This window comes from Nilaparvata lugens, chromosome 9 (assembly GCF_014356525.2).
Source record: "Nilaparvata lugens isolate BPH chromosome 9, ASM1435652v1, whole genome shotgun sequence".
Classification (NCBI taxonomy): Eukaryota; Metazoa; Arthropoda; class Insecta; order Hemiptera; family Delphacidae; genus Nilaparvata; species Nilaparvata lugens.
Genome location: NC_052512.1, coordinates 9426043 through 9450835, shown reverse-complemented (window position 1 = coordinate 9450835; position 24793 = coordinate 9426043). Strand labels below are relative to the sequence as shown.

At 35.1% G+C, this 24793-nt stretch overlaps 1 protein-coding gene across 2 annotated transcripts in view; it reads left to right on the top strand.

Annotated features, from left to right (window-relative positions):
* Nucleotides 1–1346: 1346 nt before the first annotated feature.
* LOC111047664 (lipase 3-like) overlaps nt 1347–24793 on the top strand; it is a 174138-nt gene continuing 150691 nt past the window's right edge. The window contains exons 1-3 of one of the 2 annotated variants that reach the window (XM_039435466.1): nt 1347–1606; nt 2335–2569; nt 17420–17684. In XM_039435466.1, the coding sequence (XP_039291400.1) occupies nt 2399–2569; nt 17420–17684 (436 nt within the window). In that variant the 5' untranslated portion in view covers nt 1347–1606; nt 2335–2398. Of the gene's footprint in view, nt 1607–1981; nt 2570–17419; nt 17685–24793 lie in introns of those variants that run through there. The other variant, XM_039435465.1, reaches the window with a different exon arrangement.

Below are 24793 nucleotides of genomic sequence, written 5' to 3'. Positions count from 1 at the left end.
GTATACACAATGTTTTTTTTTTGAAATTTTGCATTTGAAGGCCTGAGTTTGGAAACCAGACAAGCGTCATTTTTTGAGAAAATACGTTTTTGTCTGATTCTTATAGTACAGAAGCTATTAAAAATTATTAATGATAATATTAATTATATTATTGATGATATATTATTAATGATATTATTATTATTAATGATATTAATCATATTATTAATGATAATATGAAAAAGACGGAATTCCTCCATGCTCTGATATTAGTATATATATCATCTACTTTGAAGATGGGATCAATTAGACTATAGAATCATTATTCATAATCAAACAGCTGACAATTGGATTATTCATTGCATGCATTACATATATGTCTGACCGTGTCTATTTCTATGAGGTAGTGTTTCAATATTTTTTATGATGCGTGCCCTTCAGTATCAATATTCTTACTTTTGAGAAACAAATTTAATAGGTTATTGAAAATAAATTTGAAAATGATTAATTGAAATAAATAATGCTAAAGAAATTTTTATAATCTTCATTGAGAAAAAATAATTTTATAATAGTTGAGAAATTTTTTTATCAGATGAAAAGATTAACACGGAACTGGATAAATTATAATCAATCAATATGAGACAAATTGAAACGTGAACTGAGTTTATTATCATAAGTGAGTTTTTTATCTTAGAGAAAACAAATCAAATAACAGTTTTAAGAGTAAATTATGATTTAATTGAATCAACTAGAACAGGTGACATCAGATACTTGTGGATGAGAAAACTGCGTGAGGTTTACTGTTCACAGAACTACTTGTCATATACGTCGACACGCCTTGTTTCAAAGTACTTGTACACCAAATAATATCCAAATAGGACAATGACTGTGGCTGTAACTGCGGTACAAACAGACAAAAGCCGATCGAGTCGAAACTAAGACCTCAGCTTCGCTGAGTATAATATTATAAATATCACTGTCTAACATTCAAATAACATCAATAAATTACATTATGCCCCCCATTCAATCAATGGTGACCATTTATGGTGAATCTCACTATATGTGTAATATGTTTGCTGTATGCATGATATATCAACTGTGATTCCACAACAATGCTAGTATTGGCCCATTGTTTTCCAAGTTATGCCACACAAGTGTTCAAAAGTTCGAACATAATTCAGTATTGTTTATGGGTGTTTTCACGGTGACTCGATTATCATTACTAAATTATTATAGAAGGTAGATTACTCTGCTTGGAGTGTATGGCATTAGAACAGATGAGTATATAACATTTTTATCTTTCATGGTTTCGACTTAGGCCTATCATTGTTCAACATTCATAAAACCATCAACTTCTATATCATTTTGCTGTATAAATTGACAATTCAATTCAGTGTATGGCAGATACCCATCACATATGGAGCTCATGAGTTTCAATGCCTACATATTATACGCTGTATATTTTCAGTCTCTTGAGATGTTGTGTAGTTTTTGGTCAGGAGAACATGAGTTCGTCTGACCGCCATCATTTGCTAGTTCATTTAGCGTTTACCAATGTGAACCAGGAAGGCGAACCAGCGTTACACATATTTGAATTATGAAAACTGATTGCTCGAACAATTTTGAGGTTTGAAGAGGTTGAAACTCAATCTTTCCAACAATTGACAAATTTTCTCTAAATATGTCATGCAGGATTTAGGATTGAACTAATGCATAGTTCATTTCAATAACTACTTTACGCGTATTCACTATTTTTAGTATCAATATAGTGGACTAAAAATTGAAAGAGCAGTGTTATAATCAGCAGTTGCACTGTATTATCATAATAGTAAAGAAAGCATGTAAATATATCAGGGCGTTTATCTTTCAAATATCACTGTTAACTTAAACCTATAGTCCTATTAGTTCTTTTTCGTGAAGCTGGTAGTCTTTTAAAGTGTGCCGTTCTTGCACTCTCATTACAACAAAACAGTTTTTATTATTATACAGTAGTAATGATACAACAGTATAAGAGACAGTAATGATGAAATGATATTGTGATGATATAACAGTAGTTATAATGATAAACAGTAATAATGATACAACAAAACAGTATAATGTTAGCCAGTAGTTGACTTGAGTTAATAAAGAATCGGCTTCAAATTTGGAACATAAACAACCTATGATAGGAAGTCTTCTCATGCTATCTTTTCTCTATGGTTTTCAGTTTGGTCAGTCTGAAACTTGATCAGTTTGTTCCAGTCTGATAGATGGTATTATCTTGCTGTACTAATAGATCAATTCTCTCTCTCTATCATACATGATCAAGGATTGTTCAATGGATTAGTGTGTTCCAATAACTTTCTTTTTAAGCAGGATAATTGGAAAACGTTGAATACACATTATTTAGAGGAGAATATAAACTATTTCAAGAGATTAGATGAAGTTCGGAGCGTCTCAAAGTATGCGGAGTGGAGTTATATCTCCTGTGATTCTCATTGTCTTCTTCAATTTATTAGACGTTTGTGATGGTTCTTCCAGTAGTGACTGTTCCAATAAGAAAAGGAAAGTAGACGATGTATCATCAGCTCCTTTCAGGATGCCTCTAACTGTAAGTGTTTACTTTCCAAATAAAAATATATATATATTTGAATTTACTCAAGTCTTTGTGGAGAGTATTCACTTTTAAATGTGTAAATGAATTTCATGAATTTGTATTATGTTTTGTGAATAAAAAGCTATTTTATTTGATTTGATTTGAAATAATAATTGTAAAGTATTGTATAATGGAAAATTTCTTCTATTGTGGATGATGCCCACATGAGGTTTTTGCTCGTGCGTGGGTAATGGAAAGTGCGAGAGTGAATTGAAAGATAATCAAACGTCTATGCCCAATCGATGGAACTCGGCGGGATTCAACACCTAAGACAAACTTGCCATCTGGCCGGCATATTATATGGCAGAAACGCATAGTTTTACTATTGAAGTGGGTAATATATATTTATAAAAACCAAACAAAGGATTTTTGGATTTTTCAATACTTGATTTATGAAAATGCAGATAAATTTATCTTATTTATTTAAAAGAGATCTTCGTTGTTATATAGCGAAGTCCACGTTATAATGACAGTATTCGATTAACATTTATGTTGCTTTGACAAAGAAGATAGCGCTATCCTTTTTTAGTGTGCCTGGCCTTCTAAAAGATAATTTGGAATAAAATTTAGAATTTGGAAATAGGCCTACACATCTAGAAAATACCTGAGTCTATACTTAATTCATGCAGGTGAACGGGCTGGAGTTAAGGAATCTTCAGTTAATCTTGAAATGCCTGATTCAATAGTTTTCTACTATGAACTAAGAGCTTGTTCACATGACAGCGACTTACGCTCGGTTGTCGCGCGGTTGGCAAATCGCTCGATGTGCCAGTCTCGTACACATGACAGCGATTTGCCCTCAGTTAAGTCTGAGATTACAACCGCCGCGATTTGCCGGCGACTACTAAAACCGAGCGATGCATGTGTACGGCACCACGTGTTTCCATATACCTGGCAGCCGCCCGGTTGGTCAATCGCGCGACAACCGAGCGTAAATCGCTGTCATGTGAACAGGCTCTAACACTACACTTTGGAATAGTTGAAAAATACAAACAACTTCAATAACATTGGCAACTAAAATCGGGACCTGTGACCGGAGAAATTCCCCCATTTAAATACATGTTAAATTTTATACTATTATTCATGACCCATTATCTCAGAAACTACTGTATGTAACTCAATCAAATTTTGCAGCTATTTTCATAGCTACCTTATGGAGTCTTGGAACTGAAACTGTGATAATATATTGACTATTTCTTAAAAAAATTTTTTTTCTTCAACTAATAATTTTTTTTCATAATTCTCATACTCTTTCATCTTTATTTCCAAATCTGTTGAAGCTATTCGATTAATTTCCAGTTCAGAAGCTGTATAACTATGATATGAATATACTGTGAAAATTTTGTGCCAATATCTCTAATAGTTTTTGAAATAGTGGGTCATTTATATGAAAAAATGCATTTTTTAGTAAATGAAGTGTATTTCAATTTACTCACCATTAGAACAATCCTGGCCCGTCTTCCACGTCATTTTGTGCCTCCATGTGATCCTCTTGTCTTATTCTAACTGCCCTGGCTGTTTTCCTTGCCAACTTGCTCATCTCCTCCACTAATTTGTTGCTCTTGGCCACCCGTTGATCATCAATACTCTTCAATCCTGACACCATGTTCTTTCCAGGATTGATTCCATATCAATCCATATAAGTCCATATAGAAAATCACATTTTCCAATGTTTCCAACATTGAAAGAAAGAACAGCATCATGTACTTCAAGCTTCAGTACTTCAAATCATACAAATCCAGTTTTTGGAATTTTAGTCTAGATGACATTGTTGAATGATTCATTAGGGTTTTGAGTACGTCCATGAAGACACTTCTTCAATAATGCAGGCTCTGCCATGTCCTTGAAGATTGGCTTGATTTTTGTCATGACTGCAGTTGGTAATGAATGTTCATGGCTGTATGCTGCACCTGTAGACAATGATTTATTATATTTACACCATGAATCTTTTGGACATAATCCATGGCAAGGATCAGCATCAGTAGAACTTTTATGGAAATATATTGCCCATACATCTTTCTTCATAGCTTCTAGATTTCCTTGGTTTCTTCTTATAGCTTGTCCATAATAGTTCTGTAGATTGTCTATTTCATTTTTTGTTAGCCTACCAGCTCCAGATAGCATCTTTCCATCTTCAAGGCGTTTTCCTCTTATATCATGCACCAGCTTCCTCAAGCGTGTGCCCGAACGTTTCTGTACGTGCCCAACACACTCAAGTTTTGTTATGTTACACTCACCATATGGCTTCACCTTTGTGAAAACATTCGAATATGCCTTGCTATCTCCATCACCCAAGTACTGAGTATATCTCACCCCACGAGCTTCAATTGAACGTTCAAAAATCTTCAGGACTCCAGCAACCTCCATTCCTCCACTAGTGCCTACATAGTTGCATTTACATTTGTGATCAACTCCTAGCCTAACTTTAAAAATCTGGCAATATTCTGTCAATATTTCCACATCTTTTTTTCCAGTATCCACACTGCTTATGGAGACCACACCATTTAGTGAGGTATGACCTCTCTTCTGCTGGGTCCCGTCAACAGCTATCGTCAAATCATGAGAATTTTCCTTCTCCTCTACAGCTTCCTCAGTTGCTTTTCTCATGCTAGACTCGCTGACATCAATAAGAGAGATAGATAAAGCTTTATTGATTTTCTTGAATCTATCAGGTGGTGGGGGTAGATTCATCACTGCACACAAAAGTTTACCAGCAGCTTCCCCTTTCCCTATAAACCGAAGTGCATAAGTCATCCTAGTATTCACTTCATATGGCTTCTTGGGTTCTGGAAGTTTGCTTGTCATAAAATGAATAGAATCATCACACTCTGAACAAGATAGAACAAGACTTGATGACAATCCAATCCTGCCACTCACATTTTCCTTTATTGAAATACTATCACTTGCTCCACATCCTCTACAAGTAACAAACTTACAAATGTTTTTTGACAAAATACCTACATTTACAATAATGTTACAGTTTATGTCACTTTCTGCATCATATTTTTCATATTTTAATAGACCTGAAGAAAGTTTCTTGGGTGAACTAGCCTACTCACTTTTTCTCCAGAAAGACCAGCACTATTGGTAGGAGTCCTAACCTCACTCAATGTAGATGCACTTTGTTTATCACTTTGGTTCACTTTACAAAATCTATTTCCCTTGAAAGATCATTTCTTGAAAGCTGACTTCCGCCTTGTCATTTTTGGAAACAATAAATAAACTGATCTAGATTCAGAAAAAAATATTATTGTGAAGAACTTGTCAACAAAACAAACGTACAAACTTTTGTTTTCATAAATTTCGATCATCTGTTCTTGCCAACAACAGTTTTGTAGATTACCAATGTGGGAGGTAGAATTTACCTTTCCGAACAAAATATTTGAGTACATTTTGCGGGCGCTCAAAATTTGTTGAAGACATATTTTCTAAAAATCATAGAAAATCGAATATTGGAGATACAGGAATGAGTTTTTTATCATTGAAAACAGAAAATATTGGAAAATACAGGTAAATCAAAAAAAAATTGGATTTTTTTTAATTTTCCAGTCACAGGTAGCCTTTTACTAATTACTAATTACTAGGTAGCTTTTTTTAATAAAAAAAAAGGGATTTTTTTTAATTTTCCAGTCACAGGTGAACTTTTACCGGTTGAATTTGGCTTGACGGCGACATCTTACATCCCTAGACCTGTCATCTGAACGGGTGTCTTGAAGCGGTGTTACATAAAGTTGCGGAACCAAAGGGGTGGTACATGAAGTTGGTTTGGGGTCACACATGAGCCGCTCTAAATAAATTTATTACAGCATTAATTTCTTACTCTTCCTACAATTCATAAGAGCTAAAAAATGAGTTATCTATTGATTACAGATTATTTGAATTCTCTCATTCTATTTGAATCCTTATGTTATATAGATTTATATCTTCAAACTACTAATTCTTTGTATCAGAATTACTGGATCATCCTTCACAAATAATTCGAAAGTTCTAGTATAATTTAATAAATTAGCGTTCAGTTAAGAGCCTTAACTCCATGAGAAACACAGTCAGGAAAATATTGAACTTTAGCAAGTCTCAAAATTAGCATAATATTAAAAATTACATTCCAATTTAAAGACTATTTTCCTGACTTTCAGCAATTCTCTACAATAATATATCATCAGAAATAATAACTCAAATGTAACATACTGAGAACTTTTTTCTCTACTTTCTGTATTTTATTAGAAAAAATTATAATAAATTATCATCCATCTATATAATAAGAGAGAATAGGGTTGTGTTTGTTCATGTGCTCGTTTGTTTCTTTGTTCGCATCAAAACTTGTCAACTTGTGGATTGCATACCGGAAAAACGGGAATTATTTAGATCTCCAAATTTTGAACAAAGATTCTAAAAATATCAAAATCGTGCACCTCGAAGCCCAAATTTCAATTTTCAGAATTAATGTTTGAATTTGATTCATGGAACATCATACGGCATACCTACTACATTGCTGTAGATGTGTTTGTGTAAAGGAAGCTCATAGAGAAATTGATACGCTGGTAACAATGTGTTGCAATATGTGTTTTGAAAAATGAAATCAATACAATAATATAGCCAACATACTATATTATTCCGCTGACAAATTCCTAAATCGGTGAAATATTGACAACTTTCCCTTAACATAAGAGATGTTTTCAAGTATGATGAAGGTTAGGTACGGTACTGTATGTAGCCCACTGAAATCCGTGTCTCAAAAACGAAGATTCGTTGAATCCAATAGAAGAGCTATATTATTCAGCTTTTTGAACAAACATTTAAAATAATAAGTGTCGGATTTTTTTGAACAAAGTGCTATAAATAATCATTTCCCAGCTATTTTGGGGGCGAATACAATCGCAGTCCAAAATTTAACAGCATATTTGAATATTGCCGGCATTTTCTGCAATTTATTAGTATCACTTTATAAATGGATGCAAAAATTAATGGATATCGTTATGAGTCATCAGACAGAAACGGATTGAATCTTTTTTAAATGAAATATGCCACATTTATTTTCATTCTATCACTGAAAAGATAGGTAGGCTACGGGATGACACAAACTGTTCCATTAAGAGTAAGGATAATGTGATGGAGGCTATAAGGTTAGCATATAACGTATAATAAGTTAGCTATAAGGTATAACAAGACAATCCTTTCCAATAGCACTCGTGGTGTAAGGGTAAAGAGCTCAGCTTCAAAGTGAAAGATACTAGGTTTGAAGAAGTTTCAATTTTTTTGTTCTTAATTTTTCCCCTCGAAACGTACTATTATCTATATAAATAGAAATCGAGCCTCAAATTTCGACGTTCAATAACTTTTTTATGTATGCACTGAATTTGATGATTTTTTAGTTGTATTCTTTATGTTTAGGACCAGGTTTATGGCCTATCAAATTTATAATCCGACTTCAGGACTCTTTCCTACGGTTCTTTAAAGTTTACATGTAATCCTTATGGAAGAAGACTTGTGAGCTGGCCTCACACAGAAATAAAAATCAGCTGTTAAAATCATCGCGTCATCCAACAGCCGTCGGTAGATCTGTTTTTCTATTTTCTTTCATTTTACTGATTCACAAAATTTTAATTCTAATAATAATTTTGACATGTTTAGTATTTCAACATGAGTAAAATTTGTGGATTTAAGTGGAATTTTCAATATATTTCGTGATTGTGAAGGAAGATTTTCGTTTGGATTTGTATTTTGAAATTAATTAATCTGATAAATCCGAAATTATTGTAATACATACATTTTTTGGACTCAAAATAGTGTGTGAAATAGTATGTCAAACTAAAATAATTAGTTTGTTATAAATATTGTAATACTAGCTGACCCGGCGAACTTCGTAACGCCAAACAGTTAATGCATCTCATGACAAACTTTAGCTGGATGCACACCTGAGGAGGTGCGATGCGGCATTTTGCATCCAGGTGCTTCTTGCTTATTCGTTTGAATAGAAGAACTCACACACACTGATTCGTACATGGCGTGAAACAGTGTGATAAAACAATGATAAGATCAACACTAAGTGTTGATCAAATGTTGATACAAAGTCTTTGTATCACCAAGCCGCGCCTCCTCAGGTGTGCTTAGTCTTCACTCAATCTGATGCACTATATTTCTATGAAAATTATCCATCAATCAGTATTTCATATCTCAATATGGACTTCCCATGTGCTAGTTGTACAGCATTTTGTATTCCTAGATTTAGTTGAATGCACCTTGCTGGGGAAATGAATGATATAAATCTCCTTGCTGCTGATTTTCCCGTGCATATTCTAAATTTACAGCATTCCGAGTTCTACGACCCAAGTTTGGACGTCGTTCGCACCACGGCATTATTTCATTTTATTCATTCATAGACAATAGATTCTGACGTTATTTTTTTATTAATAACGATTTGCCTCGGCTTGGCTGCAATCGGTAAAGCATGAGTGTAAAAAAAATGAGTCTGGTCGTGGTTTTTTAGAATACAATTTCGATTAAATCCTTACAGGCTCGCTCAGGAGCTCCTGCAGTTTATTGCTTTTGAACAATTTATAGAAATCTTTGGAAGGTTTAATTAACAATGCAATATATTGTTAATTAATCCAGAGATTTAATTAACAATGCAATATATTGTTGTGTAAACCAACTTATTCTATTACTGATAAATCGGATGGTAACTCTCTTAATAATTCAATACTGATAATTAATAAATAGATATGAGATTTGTCCTGCGTGGTATTGGGGAATAAAATAAATGGTACACCATAAAAAACTTGATACATATATTGTACGAATAAATATTAAAGTCGGAAAAATATGGAATATATAGAGCAACAAACACACACAATAAATACAAGAATAAATATATCAAAATAAAATATCACAGACTGGAACACTACTTTTTAGCTCTTTAGCACGAAATGCTACCATGTGCTTTTTTAATTCATCGATAATATGCATTTATTTGTATGCAGCTTAGGTATCGACTTGCTGTTGCTTGTCAATTTAGGCAATCTCACTTTATATCTTATTCCAAAAATCATAGAATAATAAATTGATGAATCATAGATTATAAATATATTAATTCCTGTAGTTTCCAGTATATTTCTTGATAATAATAATAATAATAATATATATATATATATAATATATATATATATATATATATATATATATATACATCTCAGGGCATAAGGTTCGGCCTCTGATGGAGATAGATAAATCAATTTATCCAGTGAACAAGAGCTACATCATATCATTACAAATTATTAAATAGAATCAATGATTGAGTGAGCGTTTGTATTACAAGATTAAAATTTAATAATCCTTTAATTTGTGTACCTTTGGATATGTAAATTGACTTATTCTTATTTAATAAAATATTTCTTATACCTTCTTAGGACTTGCGCAAGTTTTGTATAAATTTTTAATATTTATGACCACTCTGACGAGCTAGCTTTTATATTTGTTTCACTTGTAGCACTGAGGGCGCCCTAACTTATATATTTCGATGATATATCACTCACATGCTGAATTTTTATAAGCTGTTGGCGGCGATCCGAATTTCCTGGTAGTCCTGGATTTTTGGTGGCCAAAGTCATCTTCTCCGAGGGATTAAATAAATATTTAAATGACTTTCGCTTCAATGCAGCATCACTAAGTCTTAGGGAAAAATAATAAATGGATTTAAACTTCAAGTATTTAAAAAGTACAATGTAATAAAGGGTCTTGTGCTCTACAAATTTTAGTTTCATTCCATAGTGGTGTCTGGCAGGCAAGTGTGCAGGTTCTACTTTTATTTCTACAATTTTCATTTCCGACTTACAAATTTACATAAAATTTAAATAATTCGCTACTATGCCATTTAAAGGTTCAAATAGTCCATGCCAATCTACTTAACCATTACTTATATCCCAGGTCTGATACCTTATATTTTCTCGGACCATATCCGATACATAATAAACTGAATGATAAAATCTTATCATTTAAGAAATATTTATAAATACATTCGAATCGGCTCTCTATTGCCGCCCATCAATTACTGCAATTTGATTGGTTCAAGCAAATTCACTACTGTATACATGCGCCTGGGAACATCCTACTTCCTTGATACTCTAATTTATTTTTATTTGGTGGTTTAAGTATATTTATTACATATAATAGATTTTTATAAGGTTTATAAGTTGTTTCTCTCTCTACAACAATTAGCCATGTGCTTTTCAAAGTCCTCCAGTTTGAATACTGTTTGTTTACAATAAATTTTTGCCAAGGTGTCTGGCTAGATTTTACGTTATGCGACTCGATCGATCATTAGGTCGCCGATCAGTAGGTATTTTAAGCCTAACCTCAAATTTTCCAATACTTTATATAATATAATATAAATAGCAAATAGCTTTCTTTTTCTATTCGGCTGTTCCAATTTTTGCCATGATACTTGTTATTATCTAATCGTTTAATAATCGTTTTCACATTTGGCAATACTAGACTAGCTATTTAACTTCAGACCTATAAAATTCTCCCAAATAGGGATTTTGTTTACTCATCAGATTTCAATATGTTACAAGATACAATGCAGGTAAAAACAACAGGCATTCGCCCAAAACTGCTTTAAACCTCAATTTGGAATACATCATTAATTGTGCGTATGCAGAAGCATCATTATTGTGCGCTTGAAACTTAATGGGCCATCAGAAAACGCGTCCACCCCACAACTAATTTCATTCAACAATCTTGGCATGTGGTTGAGGGGGGAAAAATATGCATTAACTGTCCTACACCTCTGTACCGCGAATAGGGAATGCCATCTTCGCCTGAGAGTGGGCATGACGAATCCAATTTTTCCCAGGAGATAAGAAGAATCTACCTCATCCGTTGGTATCTTATGAAAAGAATCAAAGATGATACCTCTCTCCTGAGCTCAAGAGCATCAAATTCAAACAATGATCTTAATCAACGTGTAGGAAAAGCCGTCTCACAGGAATGCCCGAATTTTTTGAAGAAAAGGAATCTTAGAAATTTATTTCGCATTCTCTCAAGTTTTATTACATAGGTGATCTGATAAGGACTCCAGACCGGCGCTGCATACTCAAGCTGGCTTCGAATCAAAGACTTGAACAAGTATAAAATGGGCTCCCACCTCTCGAAGCTTGAGCATGTTCTGAAAACAAAGCCCATCATCTGATTGCACTTTGAGTACAGGTGTTCAATGTGCTTATCGAAATCCATATGAGCATCCACAATCACTCTTAAATCCTCATACTCTTGCGAATGGTCCAACAAAATATTACCAATATTGTAGTTATAATGGAAAGGTTCCCTCTGACTGGTAAACGATACCACCTTACATTTTTCCACATTCAGCGTGAGTCTTGATTCCAAACGCCACTTCTGCATTGCATCAATATCTTTTTGAAGCAACGAACAGTCATCAACAGACCTTATCTGTCTAAATATTTTGGTATCATCTGCAAACATGAGGCACTCTGAGCTATTTAGCACACTAGGAAGGCCATTCACATATAACAAAAAAAACAAGGGACCAATATTGGAACCTTGTGGTACCCCTGAAGTGCAACAGTAGGGCTCGGATTGACAATGATTGAAGCAAACAAATTGAACTCTATTTGGAAGGTAACTCCTCAAAAAGACCAAAGCGCCCTTATCAAACCCGAGACGCTCCATTCTATCGAGCAGAATACCTTGATCCAAAGTATCAAAGGCCTTGGAGAAGTCCGTCTATATTACATCAACACGACCCCCAACATCCAAAACCCCCGACACCTTGTCAACAAACTCTGGAAGGTTCGTTACTGTTGAACGATCAGGGAGGAAACCGTGTTGGGATTGAACAATCTTCGGTTGTACAAATGAAAATATTTGCTTGTACAGGATCCCCTCAAAAATCTTTGCAGAAACATTAAAAATTGCAATTGGTCTATAATTACTCGCAAAATACCTGTTTTCAGACTTGAACACTGGTGTCACCCGTGAGTACTTCCAGACCCCAGGAAATTCGGATTTACGAATGCACAAATTGAAAATGTAATGCAATGGGCCACACAAAAATTCCCAGCAACCCTTGACAACAAAAGCGGGTATCTTATCAGGGCCTCCAGTAGCACGAGAGTTTAGCAACTTGATTGCATCAACCACATCCTCCCTTGAAATGTGGGTGAGAATAAAAGGATCACAAGGAGTCTGTCCGGCAATCCTCCCAGAGTCCACTAAGGGTTCAGCATCCATTGCTGAAGCATTGGACAAAAATAGATCAGCAAAAGCATTAGCAGTATCAGCACCCTTGTTTATATCCTATCGTGATTGATAAATTCTCCATTTATATGAGAGAAACGCTTGTTGTTCACATATTTCCAGAACTCCCTTAGGTCACAACCAACCTTCTCTTCAACAGATCTTACATAGCTCGAGTAGGCTGTTGCTATCTTAGCTTTGACTCGGGGTCGCACAAGTTTGAACTGCTCATCGTAGTACCTGGAGTAGCTCCGCTTCCCACTCAACCTATTTTTAAGCTTTAGATCACTCACTATGTCCCGAGAGAACCAGGGAGGGTATTTTGAGTGCTTGTATTGACTGACCACAGGAACATTAGCATCCAAACACATATATAGGATCTTGTCAAATTCCTCTTCAGCAATTTCAACCTCCTGACTATTATAAAGAGGATCCCAGGACACGGAACTCAGAGTGCGATATAGATTCAAGAAGTCAGCACGCTTAAAGTTATAGTTTGCCGCACCTGCATCCGACCGACAACTCCCCTTCGCCCTCTCTGGCAGAGAAAGCGATATAGAAAGAGCCGGGTGATGGGCATCCTCGTTGACCAATGGCAGTTCGTCTCTCACGACGCTCAATGGTAAGGGGGTATTTGAAAATACAAGATCGAGTGTTCTATAGTTATGGTTTGAGACAGCATTATAGGATACAAGGTCGAAAAATCCCATGAAAGTCGCCAATGACCTAGCAATTGCAGTTCCAGTCTCCAGCCGATAATTCATATCGCATATTTCCCATATATTATAGTCGCCCAACAAAATACATTTATCAAGACTCAATAAACGAGCAGAGGATTCAATGAATTCGAAATAATCTTCATATATCTGCAAGCCAGAAGCTGGTGGAATGTACAACACATTAAAAAAATAGCTTGATTCATGAATACGAACCCTAACCCAAACACTTTCGTAATCAGGATTCATGAGTGAGGTACACAGCTCCGCTGCGAACTCCCTCTTAACGGCAATCAACACCCCACCTCCCTCGGTTAAATACCCGACCGGTCACATCGAAAGATCTGATAACGGGAATCGAACAGCTCAGAATTCCCAATGCTTCCACAGAGCCACGTCTCAGTAAGAGCAATGATATCATAATCACATTCACACAGAGACACATAAAAATCATTGACTTTGGTGCGCAAGCCCCTCACGATAATATATATGAAATTCAGAAGCACTCGTCATGGCATAGAAGATATGAATATGGAACGACAGGAATGATGATGAGAGGAGATGATGAAAAATTGTGACTTATATAATGATGAAATACAATATAATATAGAAATAAAAATAAATTATTATTACACCACCAGCCGCGCCTAGCAGCTCAAAAAATGCATTATAAGTCATTGATAATCACAACACTACTCCAGACTGCAAACATGACAAATTATTTTTATCAAGACACCCAGATCTTCTCCATTCTCAAATATAAAAATGAGCATATTTAAATAAGAGCATTAATAGTGGAAAATTGGGTAACCATTAGTTGAATTTGATAAATGCAAATGAATTAACTATAATAGCTGTTATTAAGTTGAGCAGTATTGCAAGAGAAAAAATATATTGAATTAAATAGCCATCTTATAACCTTACTATGATACAATAAAATTTACTTCACTATCAGAATGATAATTTGCAGTAGAAATTTAGATTCAATTAAATCACAGAATAAAGGACTGAGTACATAAACACATATTATTGAATGACTAACCGATTAAGCATAGGCATCCAATTAAGCATGATACAAGGCTTCTCAATTACCCAACATCCCCTTAGGAGAATACTCTTCCTTAAGAAGAAAAAAACTAAAAATTTCACAGATAAGAAACCCATCAGAATGCTATGGCATGATAATAATCCACAAAATTGGAAATGCGGCTTCCCAATAGAGAATTGATAAACGTCGACTTTTTGATGAAAATTTATCATTAATCTAGCCAACTTGCGAAGAATTAGACACGTACTTATACGTACTACTCCTTCACACTTATCTAAAAAAAGGCAATTCTCTTTGCAACTCCTATTATTTTCCTCGTACATAAAAATAATTAATGCAGTTGAAGAAATAATTTAACAGTAGATAATGACTCAAGCAGCAACGTCAACTCATTCACATACAAAGTTCAAATGATCCGTTTTCAGAAAAAAAAAATGATGAGGTATTAAACAGTGTTATCAGTACGATTAGTGCACTTATCAGAGTTATTCATATCGGTGCCAACTGACTCGAACTTACACAAATCCTCGTCGGAGTTGATAGTGTAGATTGTATCACCTTCTTTTCTCCTAATCTTTATCTTGCCAGCGTTATCGACCCAAACATAGTCCTTATCTCGCTGTAGCTTCTTGGCCTTGGCGAACAGCACCCTCCGCTTCTCAGTGAGCGACCTATTGATGTAGACGGGCGTCGCCTTCCCTGCTGTGCCAATGTGTTGCGTATTTAGATTGCGTTTGATTCTGCGTTTCTGAAGCAGGGCTTCCGCGTCACCTCTGCGCACAAATTTCACAATTATTCCAGCAGAGGGACGGTTATTCCTTTTTTTGAGTCTGTGACACGCATCAATGGATTGCCTTAAAATATCCAAACCCACAGATTTACAAACATTAATAACAGCACCTGTCACATCTTCGTTAGGAACGGAAGGAATGCCAAAAACCTCTAGAGTATTCCTTCTTGAGTACTGTTCAAGATTATCCACCTGCAATGAAACATCATCCAGTCTTTTACGAAGAATTTTGTTTTCGCTCGTTAGTTCATCAATAATCCTTTTCTGGCCTAGGATAAGTTCAGCCTGCTCGGACAAGGCCTGATAGTTTTTATCTATTTTCGCAGTGCACTCACGAATGGAACGAGAAATATCCTCTTGTAATTTCTGATTACTTGTGATAATGAAGGTTTTAGTTCATCTAGTGAAGTATTTCAAGTTTCTCGCGTAATAAAAGAGCTATCACCCATGTTAATAGTACAACTAGCTCGTACCGGTGTTGAATCACTTTTGCTACGTTCCACCCTGAATTTATTGAGACAAATATCACACTTCCACCCTGCAGGTCTACTAACCAGTTCTATCACCACCTCTCCAAGTTTCACACACTTTCCATGGAAGTAGGAGTTACATTGCCCACAAACGACCTTTTCCCTACTATTGCTATTCACGGACAGCTTACAAAAATCACATGTACTCATACTTGCTTAGAGTAGGATAGAATGAAACTCAAAAGCTCGCAGGTCCTATTGAAACTCTTTAAACCTTGAATATAATGCAAATCGACCACGTAAACAAATGCGGCGCGGCTGAAAGACAGTAGAATGTCAGTCCATTGCTTGCAGGATTTCACAGAATACTGATAACATCGGAGCACAACACAAATCAACTGCTTCCTCCAGCGGCTGAGCGCTAACTGAACGTCAAGGCCGTTCATCATACAGGGAGAAAATAATATCGCTAACTCACTTACAATAATAGCTCTAGCCTATTGCATATTAATTGGGAAAAGGCCTGAATTAAAAACAGTGCTCGGGACACTAGCTTCACAACGATGCTAGATTGTTTTTTGATAATGAATACATATGATTATTTATCGAAATATTCAATATCTATCATGGGAATTGATTCAAATATAAACATTCAGAAATATATTTTATCGACGAATGAAATATATTCTCTCATTTCGAACAAGAAAGTACAGTTTTATTTATTTAATTAATTTTTTCTCTGTCATGTATGACATGTGTGATGAAGTTATGCACTCAGCATAATTATTTCAAATTCAACAATAGATTTTTTTGAACAAAGAAAGGGGTTGGCAATGGGGTCACCCCCCTCACCGCTCCTAGCTGAATATTTATGAATAAGTGAGAAAGTAGAATTATTGAAAATGCTGACAATTATACCGAACCGACCTAAATCGACTCGAATAACTGCTGACTCCGTAATCACTCCGTAATGAATGATACTAACTACACTAATCCTATACTACTGTTAAACGATGTTCACTCCTCGAACGCTCGGATTAGACTGGAACTTGATATTGCATCAGATATATCGATATCAGCCAACATCTATAAAAGGCAGAGACAAAGCAGAGAATCAGCAACTCTGTTCTCCTATCTTCCTCTACTGCCATTATAACGTGAACTTCACTATAATAAAAGAGTAAACACATCAACTTATCCATTTTTTTCTGTGCTATATTACTCTTATAACCATTTTTTTCTCATTCATAATTAATTCCTCTTCCCATTATTCTCGGCTCTTTCCTTCTCCAGTATTATCATCTCCTTCTCACTCTATGATTCTTCCTTCCTCCCTCTATCGAACCTCTCTGTTCTTCTTCCTTTAATTTCCTTTCTATGTAACCTTAACTAAATTCGGGAGAGGAATAGCACAAGTTTACATTTTTTCTCTCGCTATCATTTTAATGATGTACTTATTGTATGAATCAATGAAGAATATCAATAGATTATATGTAAAATCTGTATTGAAGTTCTTCAAAATTTCAGATTGAATTAATTGAGAAGGAGAATTATGATGCACAAACGCATAATGTTACTGTGAAAGTGGGCAAGCGGATAGAGATAAAACAGACGAAGGGGTCAAAAAATGTAGATGGAGAAAGAGAGTATATGGACCAGTTTAAAATTCAAATTTTTCGAATCAGAGACCCGAAAAGATTGAGGATAAGGAAGTTACCAGTTGTCTTTCTACTTCATGGGCTCTGTGGGAGTTCTTCGGATTATGTATTCGGTGGAAAAAGAGACAGTCTGGGTGAGTAAATTCATGTATTTTTTATTTATCGATGAAGATATATTATAGTGGGGCCCACATTCTCATAACAGTATTTGATTAACTCCGGTGTTGCTATCCTTGTCTATCATTGATAAAGCAGATACCATTTACCAGCTGCGCTACGCTGCCAAATCGTTTTCAACAATGTAGAAGTATGTTCAACACTAGTAGTTCTGTGAGCTAGACCTCGCGCACTTATAAACCACAGCCTCCTCTTATACTGTCCATCAGAGTAGATCCTGTCTGTATGTCGTGTCGGATAGATATCGGTGTGAAAACGGATAATGGCTGTTATGGTTGGTGTACCAAAAATGCTAAACATCAAAAGCTAATCTCCTTCAAGACATACTGGCAACAGGACAGCCCGAGCTCAAAGCGGAGAAAGTTCGAGAGACAATACTATGTTATTTTAGTTATTACTTGCATGCGTTATTGCATGCAATCAAAAGTTCTTTTAATAGTCCATAAAAATTGCATTTAAAGAGGCATGGAATTAATATTCCACACAACAGCTGATTTTTCACAGCTAATTCTAGAGTCTGATTTTAACCTTCTAGTCGTGACCCCGGGTCCCAGGGACACGGGCAATTTTTGTTTTAGTTATAATTTTGCTTCCGTTTGCTTTACTGTCTATTGTGACCCATGTAAATCCATGTCAGTAGACACTTAAACTTGATGTAGAGTGTTAGTACTCTGTGACTTGTTGTTCTCGTGAAATGAAGTTTCTGGGTCCCAGGGACCCAAGGGTCACGACTAACGTAACTTTTTTCGTTCTTTTCAAATGCATATTTGTATGCAATAGTGATTGGATTCAATCAGTAAATATGTACTTTATTTTGAATAGAGACTTCGAAGAATGTACAAATTGACTTCTAGATCTCTATTTCAATGACATTAGTGAGGCTAAAAATAAATTCATAGTTCAAGATAAGAATACTGACTCTGAGTGGGATGATAGTGGAACCAATGAACTTCAGGTGATCCCAGGAATACTAAACCTCCCCTAAAAGTGAACTTTATGAGACCGTATATATTTTTAATATTTCCAGTAGTGATTCATGTAGGTTTCAGGATTTATAATAGTATTCATCACTAAAATTTCATAAGTTTCGCAAAGATTGTGCAACATGAAATTGAGGGTAGGGTAAAAACTACCCTAAGAGTGAATGACCTTCCAATTTTTCCCTATTATTCTAGTAGTGTTGCATGTAAGTTCCATCAATCACTATAATTTTTTGTCCACTTTATATAAAATAATAACCAAACGTTACTTTTCACTACCCTAAAATTACAAGGTTTCACAAATTAATTTTTATAATCATAATTAATATCGATTTCTGCTTTACCTAAGTGCTCAATGCGTTCATCAATGACCCTTAAACATATTAAAATCATAGAATAACATTAAATCTTAAAATATATTGAAATATTCAATATGAAAGAAGCGGGTCCCTGGGTCCCAGGGTCACGACTAACGTCAGAAAAAAATAGGGTCACGACTAGAAAGTTAACTCTAATATTATCGTATGAAGGAGGCACCTTTTTCCTTTTATATTATCCTTGAAATGCAAAATTTCCAAAAACCTTGTACATACGTCAACGCACAATTTAAAAAGGAACATACCTGTCAAATTTTCATGATAATCTATCACCGCGTTTCGCCTTATATGCGCAACATATAAACATTTGAACATATAAACATTCAAACATGAAGAGAAATGCAAAAACCGTCGACTTGAATCTTGGACCCCCTTTCGCTCGGTCAAAAATATTCAATCTCAATAAAGAAGATTCATTATTTTATCATTGGGAAGTATATTCTTTTCATAAATGAAATATAACTAATCATTTAACAATAATGAACAGTTCATATTACATCAGATAAACCGGTATCAGCTGCTCTCCGTAAAAGGCAGACAATCAGCAACGCCGCTCTCCCATCTTTCTCTACTGCCTTTACGTGAACCTCACTATTATCCATTCATTTATTTGATTCTCTTTGCTGTTGTGCTAAATAAAAATGTATACTATATATGTACTATGTATTATTATATCAATGTACTAGCCGTCAGGCTCGCTTCGCTCGCCATATCCGTCTAGCCAGGGGGCTCCGCCCCCTGGACCCCCGACTGGATCGTCCAAGAATGAAATCAGCAGGCTCGCTTCGCTCACCTGCATTTTTCATTTGAGCATTTTTATCATATGTTAGGACAATCCAGTCGGGGGTCCAGACTAAACGGATATGGCGAGCGAATCGAGCCTGACTGCTAGTAATATAATATTCCCAGGATTGAAGTAGCAGTGCCCAATCAATTTTTCCGCGATAATGCATTTAAATCTTCAATTTGGTGCCAACCTAACAAAGACAACTCAACTTAATGCCAACCTGACAAAATTATTAATTCAGTTGCCAGTTAACAACTGTTTCGAAGAGGTACTCTATCTAGATTATAGTTCTATAGTAACATATGATATGGAAATTTCAATTATAATTAAGAGATTGGGAGAAGAAGAATATACATGCTAAAAGACGAACTTTAAACCCTTAAAAACAACCCTCAGAGTTAAAATATTGCCAAAAGATTTCTTAGTGCGCCTCTAAAGGGCCAACTGAATATACCTACCAAATTTGAACGTTTTTGGTCCGGTAGATTTCTAGTTATGCGAGTGAGTGAGTGAGTGAGTGAGTGAGTGAATCAGTCAGTCAGTCAGTCAGTCAGTGAGTGAGTGCCATTTCGCTTAAATATATATATATATATATATATATATATATATATAATATATATATATATATATAATATATATAGATTTATAATACAGAATAATAAATATTTCTTTCGTTTACATTGCTTTTGATATGATAAAATGTCAATCCTAATATTACTACACATAACCAAGACTATATAGAGGCTTTGAAGAAAAATGAAAGTTTTACAAATGAATTCAGCTCAACGACAGCTACTGAATAAATATTTAGGCCTATTCGGCATACAAATTGTGATATTTGCAGAGAAAAATTGATTATTTATAGATGTTACAAATAATTATTAAGCAAGCTGCCTTCTAAATTGGCAAGTTGTTGGTGCAAGCAAGCCTTGATTTGTTTGGAGTTATGTAGCTGGCTTATTTCCAACCTCAAAATATTTGAACTACCATTTAAAATGATGAACACAATGAATAATATGTGGTTTTATTAATTAATTCCCAAGAAATATTCTATATTTGATTCTCTAAGTGCAGCCTTTATAGGTCAGATAGCAGTTGTTTATCTGCCTTTGATAAGATTATGGTTCGTACTCCGTATTGGAATTTCTTTTCTTCACTCAACTGTTTACAAGACTCTTGAATGTATAGTTTTGGGGATGTGAAATCGATCAATATGTCACAACGGACACATTCCCTAATTTTTTAGTTTCTTTAACTAAGAATCCTTCTGACGCTCCCTGTTACAGTAGCAAGTGGTGAAAGAAGTTTTGCCAAATTAAAACTGATAAAAACGTATCTTAGATCCACCATTTGTCAGGACCGTTCAAGTGGACTGGCAACAATGACCATTAAGATAGATTTGTTGAACAGAATGTACAGTGACAACATTTTCAACGAATTTGCAAAACTGAGAGGAAAATCGCTTTTCAATGTAAAGTACAGAGTTGGGCAGGGAGGTATGGATGATTTGAAATAACAGATACACAATCATTTTTGAACGAAACTGAAAATTTATTTTTTTTAGTGTGTACCTTGGATGATGCCATTGTAAAAATGGAAGAGGAAAGAATCATAACATTGATTATGTATGAAAAATAACATCTGTTAAGAATGTTGTCCGTTTTTGTCCATACAGTCCTGTAGACGTTGTAAGAAGTTACTCCTCTGATGCATTGCACGTGGTACATAATCCTAAATAGTCAATGTTTTGAAAAAACGAAATGGAAAATAAATTTTGAGTTTCGTTTGAAAATGATTGTGTAACTGTTATTTCAAATCATCCATACCTCCCTGCCCTATTCTGTATAAATGTTTCAAGGCTTTGAGTAAATAATTTTTTTAATTTCTTTGAAACTGATTGATATTGTGTGAATGGAGTGGGGTGTTTCTTCTCTTCTATAATACTTGCTAAAGTTTATTGCTATCGAATCATCTACCGGTATTTGAATACTTGATTGGTTGGGAGCTTTTAGTGGATTCGTTCATTCAAATGCACAGATTATCATCATTGTCCAATTTTCACCTATTTTAGCAACTAGCAACTACGAGCCAGGAACTTCATTGGACAAAATACTTTTAACATTCAACTTCGGGTTTATTGAGCTGATCAAAACTTCCTACTTGATAGAATCATGTTGTCACATCTCAAAACAAAGTTATTCAGAAAAAAGTATATTCAATTCCAATCTACACATTTTGGGAACCTGCTAACTTGCTGCATTTAATTCGGGCCTCGGTCATTCTATGTAACTAAATTTTGAGTTATATAAGGAAACAACAAAAGTTTGGCACTCACCATTTTCTTAATTCAAATTTTGACTCTTTAGAAACACTCACATACGATTTAAAAAGACCAAAAACACTTCACTCAGATTCACCCACGCAATCAATGTCCTAATTCTACTTCTACTAATTTTATCGGTTTCTCCTTCAAACTAGAACAAGATTAATGATAATATAACGAGAATTTGTCCCTCAAAATGGAAAACAGATCCATTCAGAGGACCGAGGCTCGCACACCGTTACCCTACATAATGTTTTCCCGGTTACGTCTCAATTCGAACTGTTGCTTTTTCACTGAAAATTAGAGAATTATTCCTCCTCCACGGGCGTTGAGCATAACTTCCAGTGGAAAAGCCAAAGCTGCAAAAAGGTCGATGCTCGTACAATTTTCAAGTACAGTGGCTTTTTCGAAATGAAATTGAAACTGTATTTGAAAAGTGCACGTAAAATTGCTTCAATTTTAACAAGTTAGCAAATTCAATAAACAAGAAAGAGTTAATTCCCACACCAGAAACGCAGGGTTCAACATACAGTAAAAGTCAAAGTTCATTCCAGTTCGAAAACCTGAATAATAATATAAGATACACGAAAACAACTACAATAATACCCACTCAATATTCACTCCATTACAGTTGTATCAATTATTGATTTGCTCACACTCAATTGACTTTGACTTTGTACAATTGACTTTGGAAATTGGAAATTACTGAGGTATTGCAATTATTCAAATGCTTATACATTTAGTAATAATAATCAATTAATTATTAATAATCAAATAATTATTAATAATCATTGATAATCATTAATAATAACAACTAACTTTGAATTTTCCTGTGTAATTGGTTTTTGAATGTTTCATTCAATAGATAGGGGCAAGTCTTCACTTATATTCGAAATATTATTTCGCACGTTCTTTAGAATTTATATTCACTCGTATTTTGAAAGGTATCTAGAGATAATCCTTACCACCATAATATAAGTGTGTTTTTGTGTGGTGGTGGGGGGAGGGCGCCGGAATGTTGTTCGCTTACACTAGAAAAAATCTGGTGTGGCGCACTCACACAACTTTCCTTGCCGTTATGAAAATTGATCACTTGACGCTAGTGTTCACGAGCTTCTCAAGTCAACTATTCAAAAAAAATCTGGTGTGGTGCACTCACACAACTTTCCCTGCCATTATGAAAATTGATCAACTGACGCTAGTGTTCCCGCGCATCACAAGTCTACTTTTCTAAGATCTGAGCCAGCTGGTGACAGGACAATAGCGCTGCAAACACATGAAGTCTGCTATCTCTTCATAGTGAATGATTCAATAGAATCAACAGTTGCCAACAGTTAGCATTATTGAATAAACACATTTTCTCGAGTTTCGAGCTTATTTCCAATTTTAGGTGAAAATGTCACTGAACGTTAATTGTAGAGATTGTCATGCTTAATCTTTTCCATTCGAAAGTTTTTGTTTGAATTGTATCTGAAGCCTGATACTTGAGAAACCAAAATCAAACTTTGCATAAATGGGGCGGAGCTCCTGAAATTTTTACAGATATGAGACTTGTGGCAGTTGATAGAGCTTATCGATGACTATTTAAGGTATAACTTTGATCAAAGTCGTTGGAGCCGTTTTCGAGAAAATCTCGAAAAACCCTGTTTTTGACAACATTTTCGCCATTTCAGCCGCCATCTTGAATCGCATTTGTTCGAAATTGTTCGTGTCCGATAACATTACGTTCCAAATTTCAAGTCATTCCGTTGATTGGGAGATGAGATATCGTGTATACAGACGCACATACACTCATACACACACACACACACACACACACACACACACACACACACACACACACACACACACAACACACACACACACACACACACACACACACACACACTCACACACACACACATACAGACCAATACCCAAAAACCACTTTTTTGGACTCAGGGGACCTTCAAACGTATAGAAATTTAGAAATTGGGGTACCTTAATTTTTTTCGGAAAGCAATACTTTCCTTACCTATGGTAAAATCTGAGCCAGCTGGCGACAGGACAATAACGCACCACAAGGCGCCAAGTGACTAGTGATGTATACTCCTTGCTTAGGCAATTTGCGTGCAATAGAACGGCACAAGTGGCCTTTATTTATTGCAACTGTCATAAAAATGTGTTTTGGAACTCATAACTGTTGGATAGGTTCCTGGAAGGATCTTATTCTCCTTTTAAAAATTCTCGACACTTCAAAAAAATCAATTTGTTTTGACAGTTTGTTACCGATTGCAACGCATCTTTCTAATGGAGCAGTGCAGCATCTAAAAACGGCATGAAATTGATGGTACTGTCTCAAGTTCCGCGCCGACATCAACTCCTCGGACGCCAACTTCTATACGTCCATGTAGACAGTCATGCAAAAAAATTGCATCAAACTTCATTCTTCGTTATTCCAAAGATTCAATTTTCACCTCGTTGTAAAACTGTTTATAAGGAAGCTGCTCCAAATCTGGCATGAGCCTCTTCAACACCAGACGTACAAACCTTCTTTGCACAGATTCTATTTTCTTTGTTGTGCATATTCTATCTCTATTCCAAACGATGGACGCGTAGC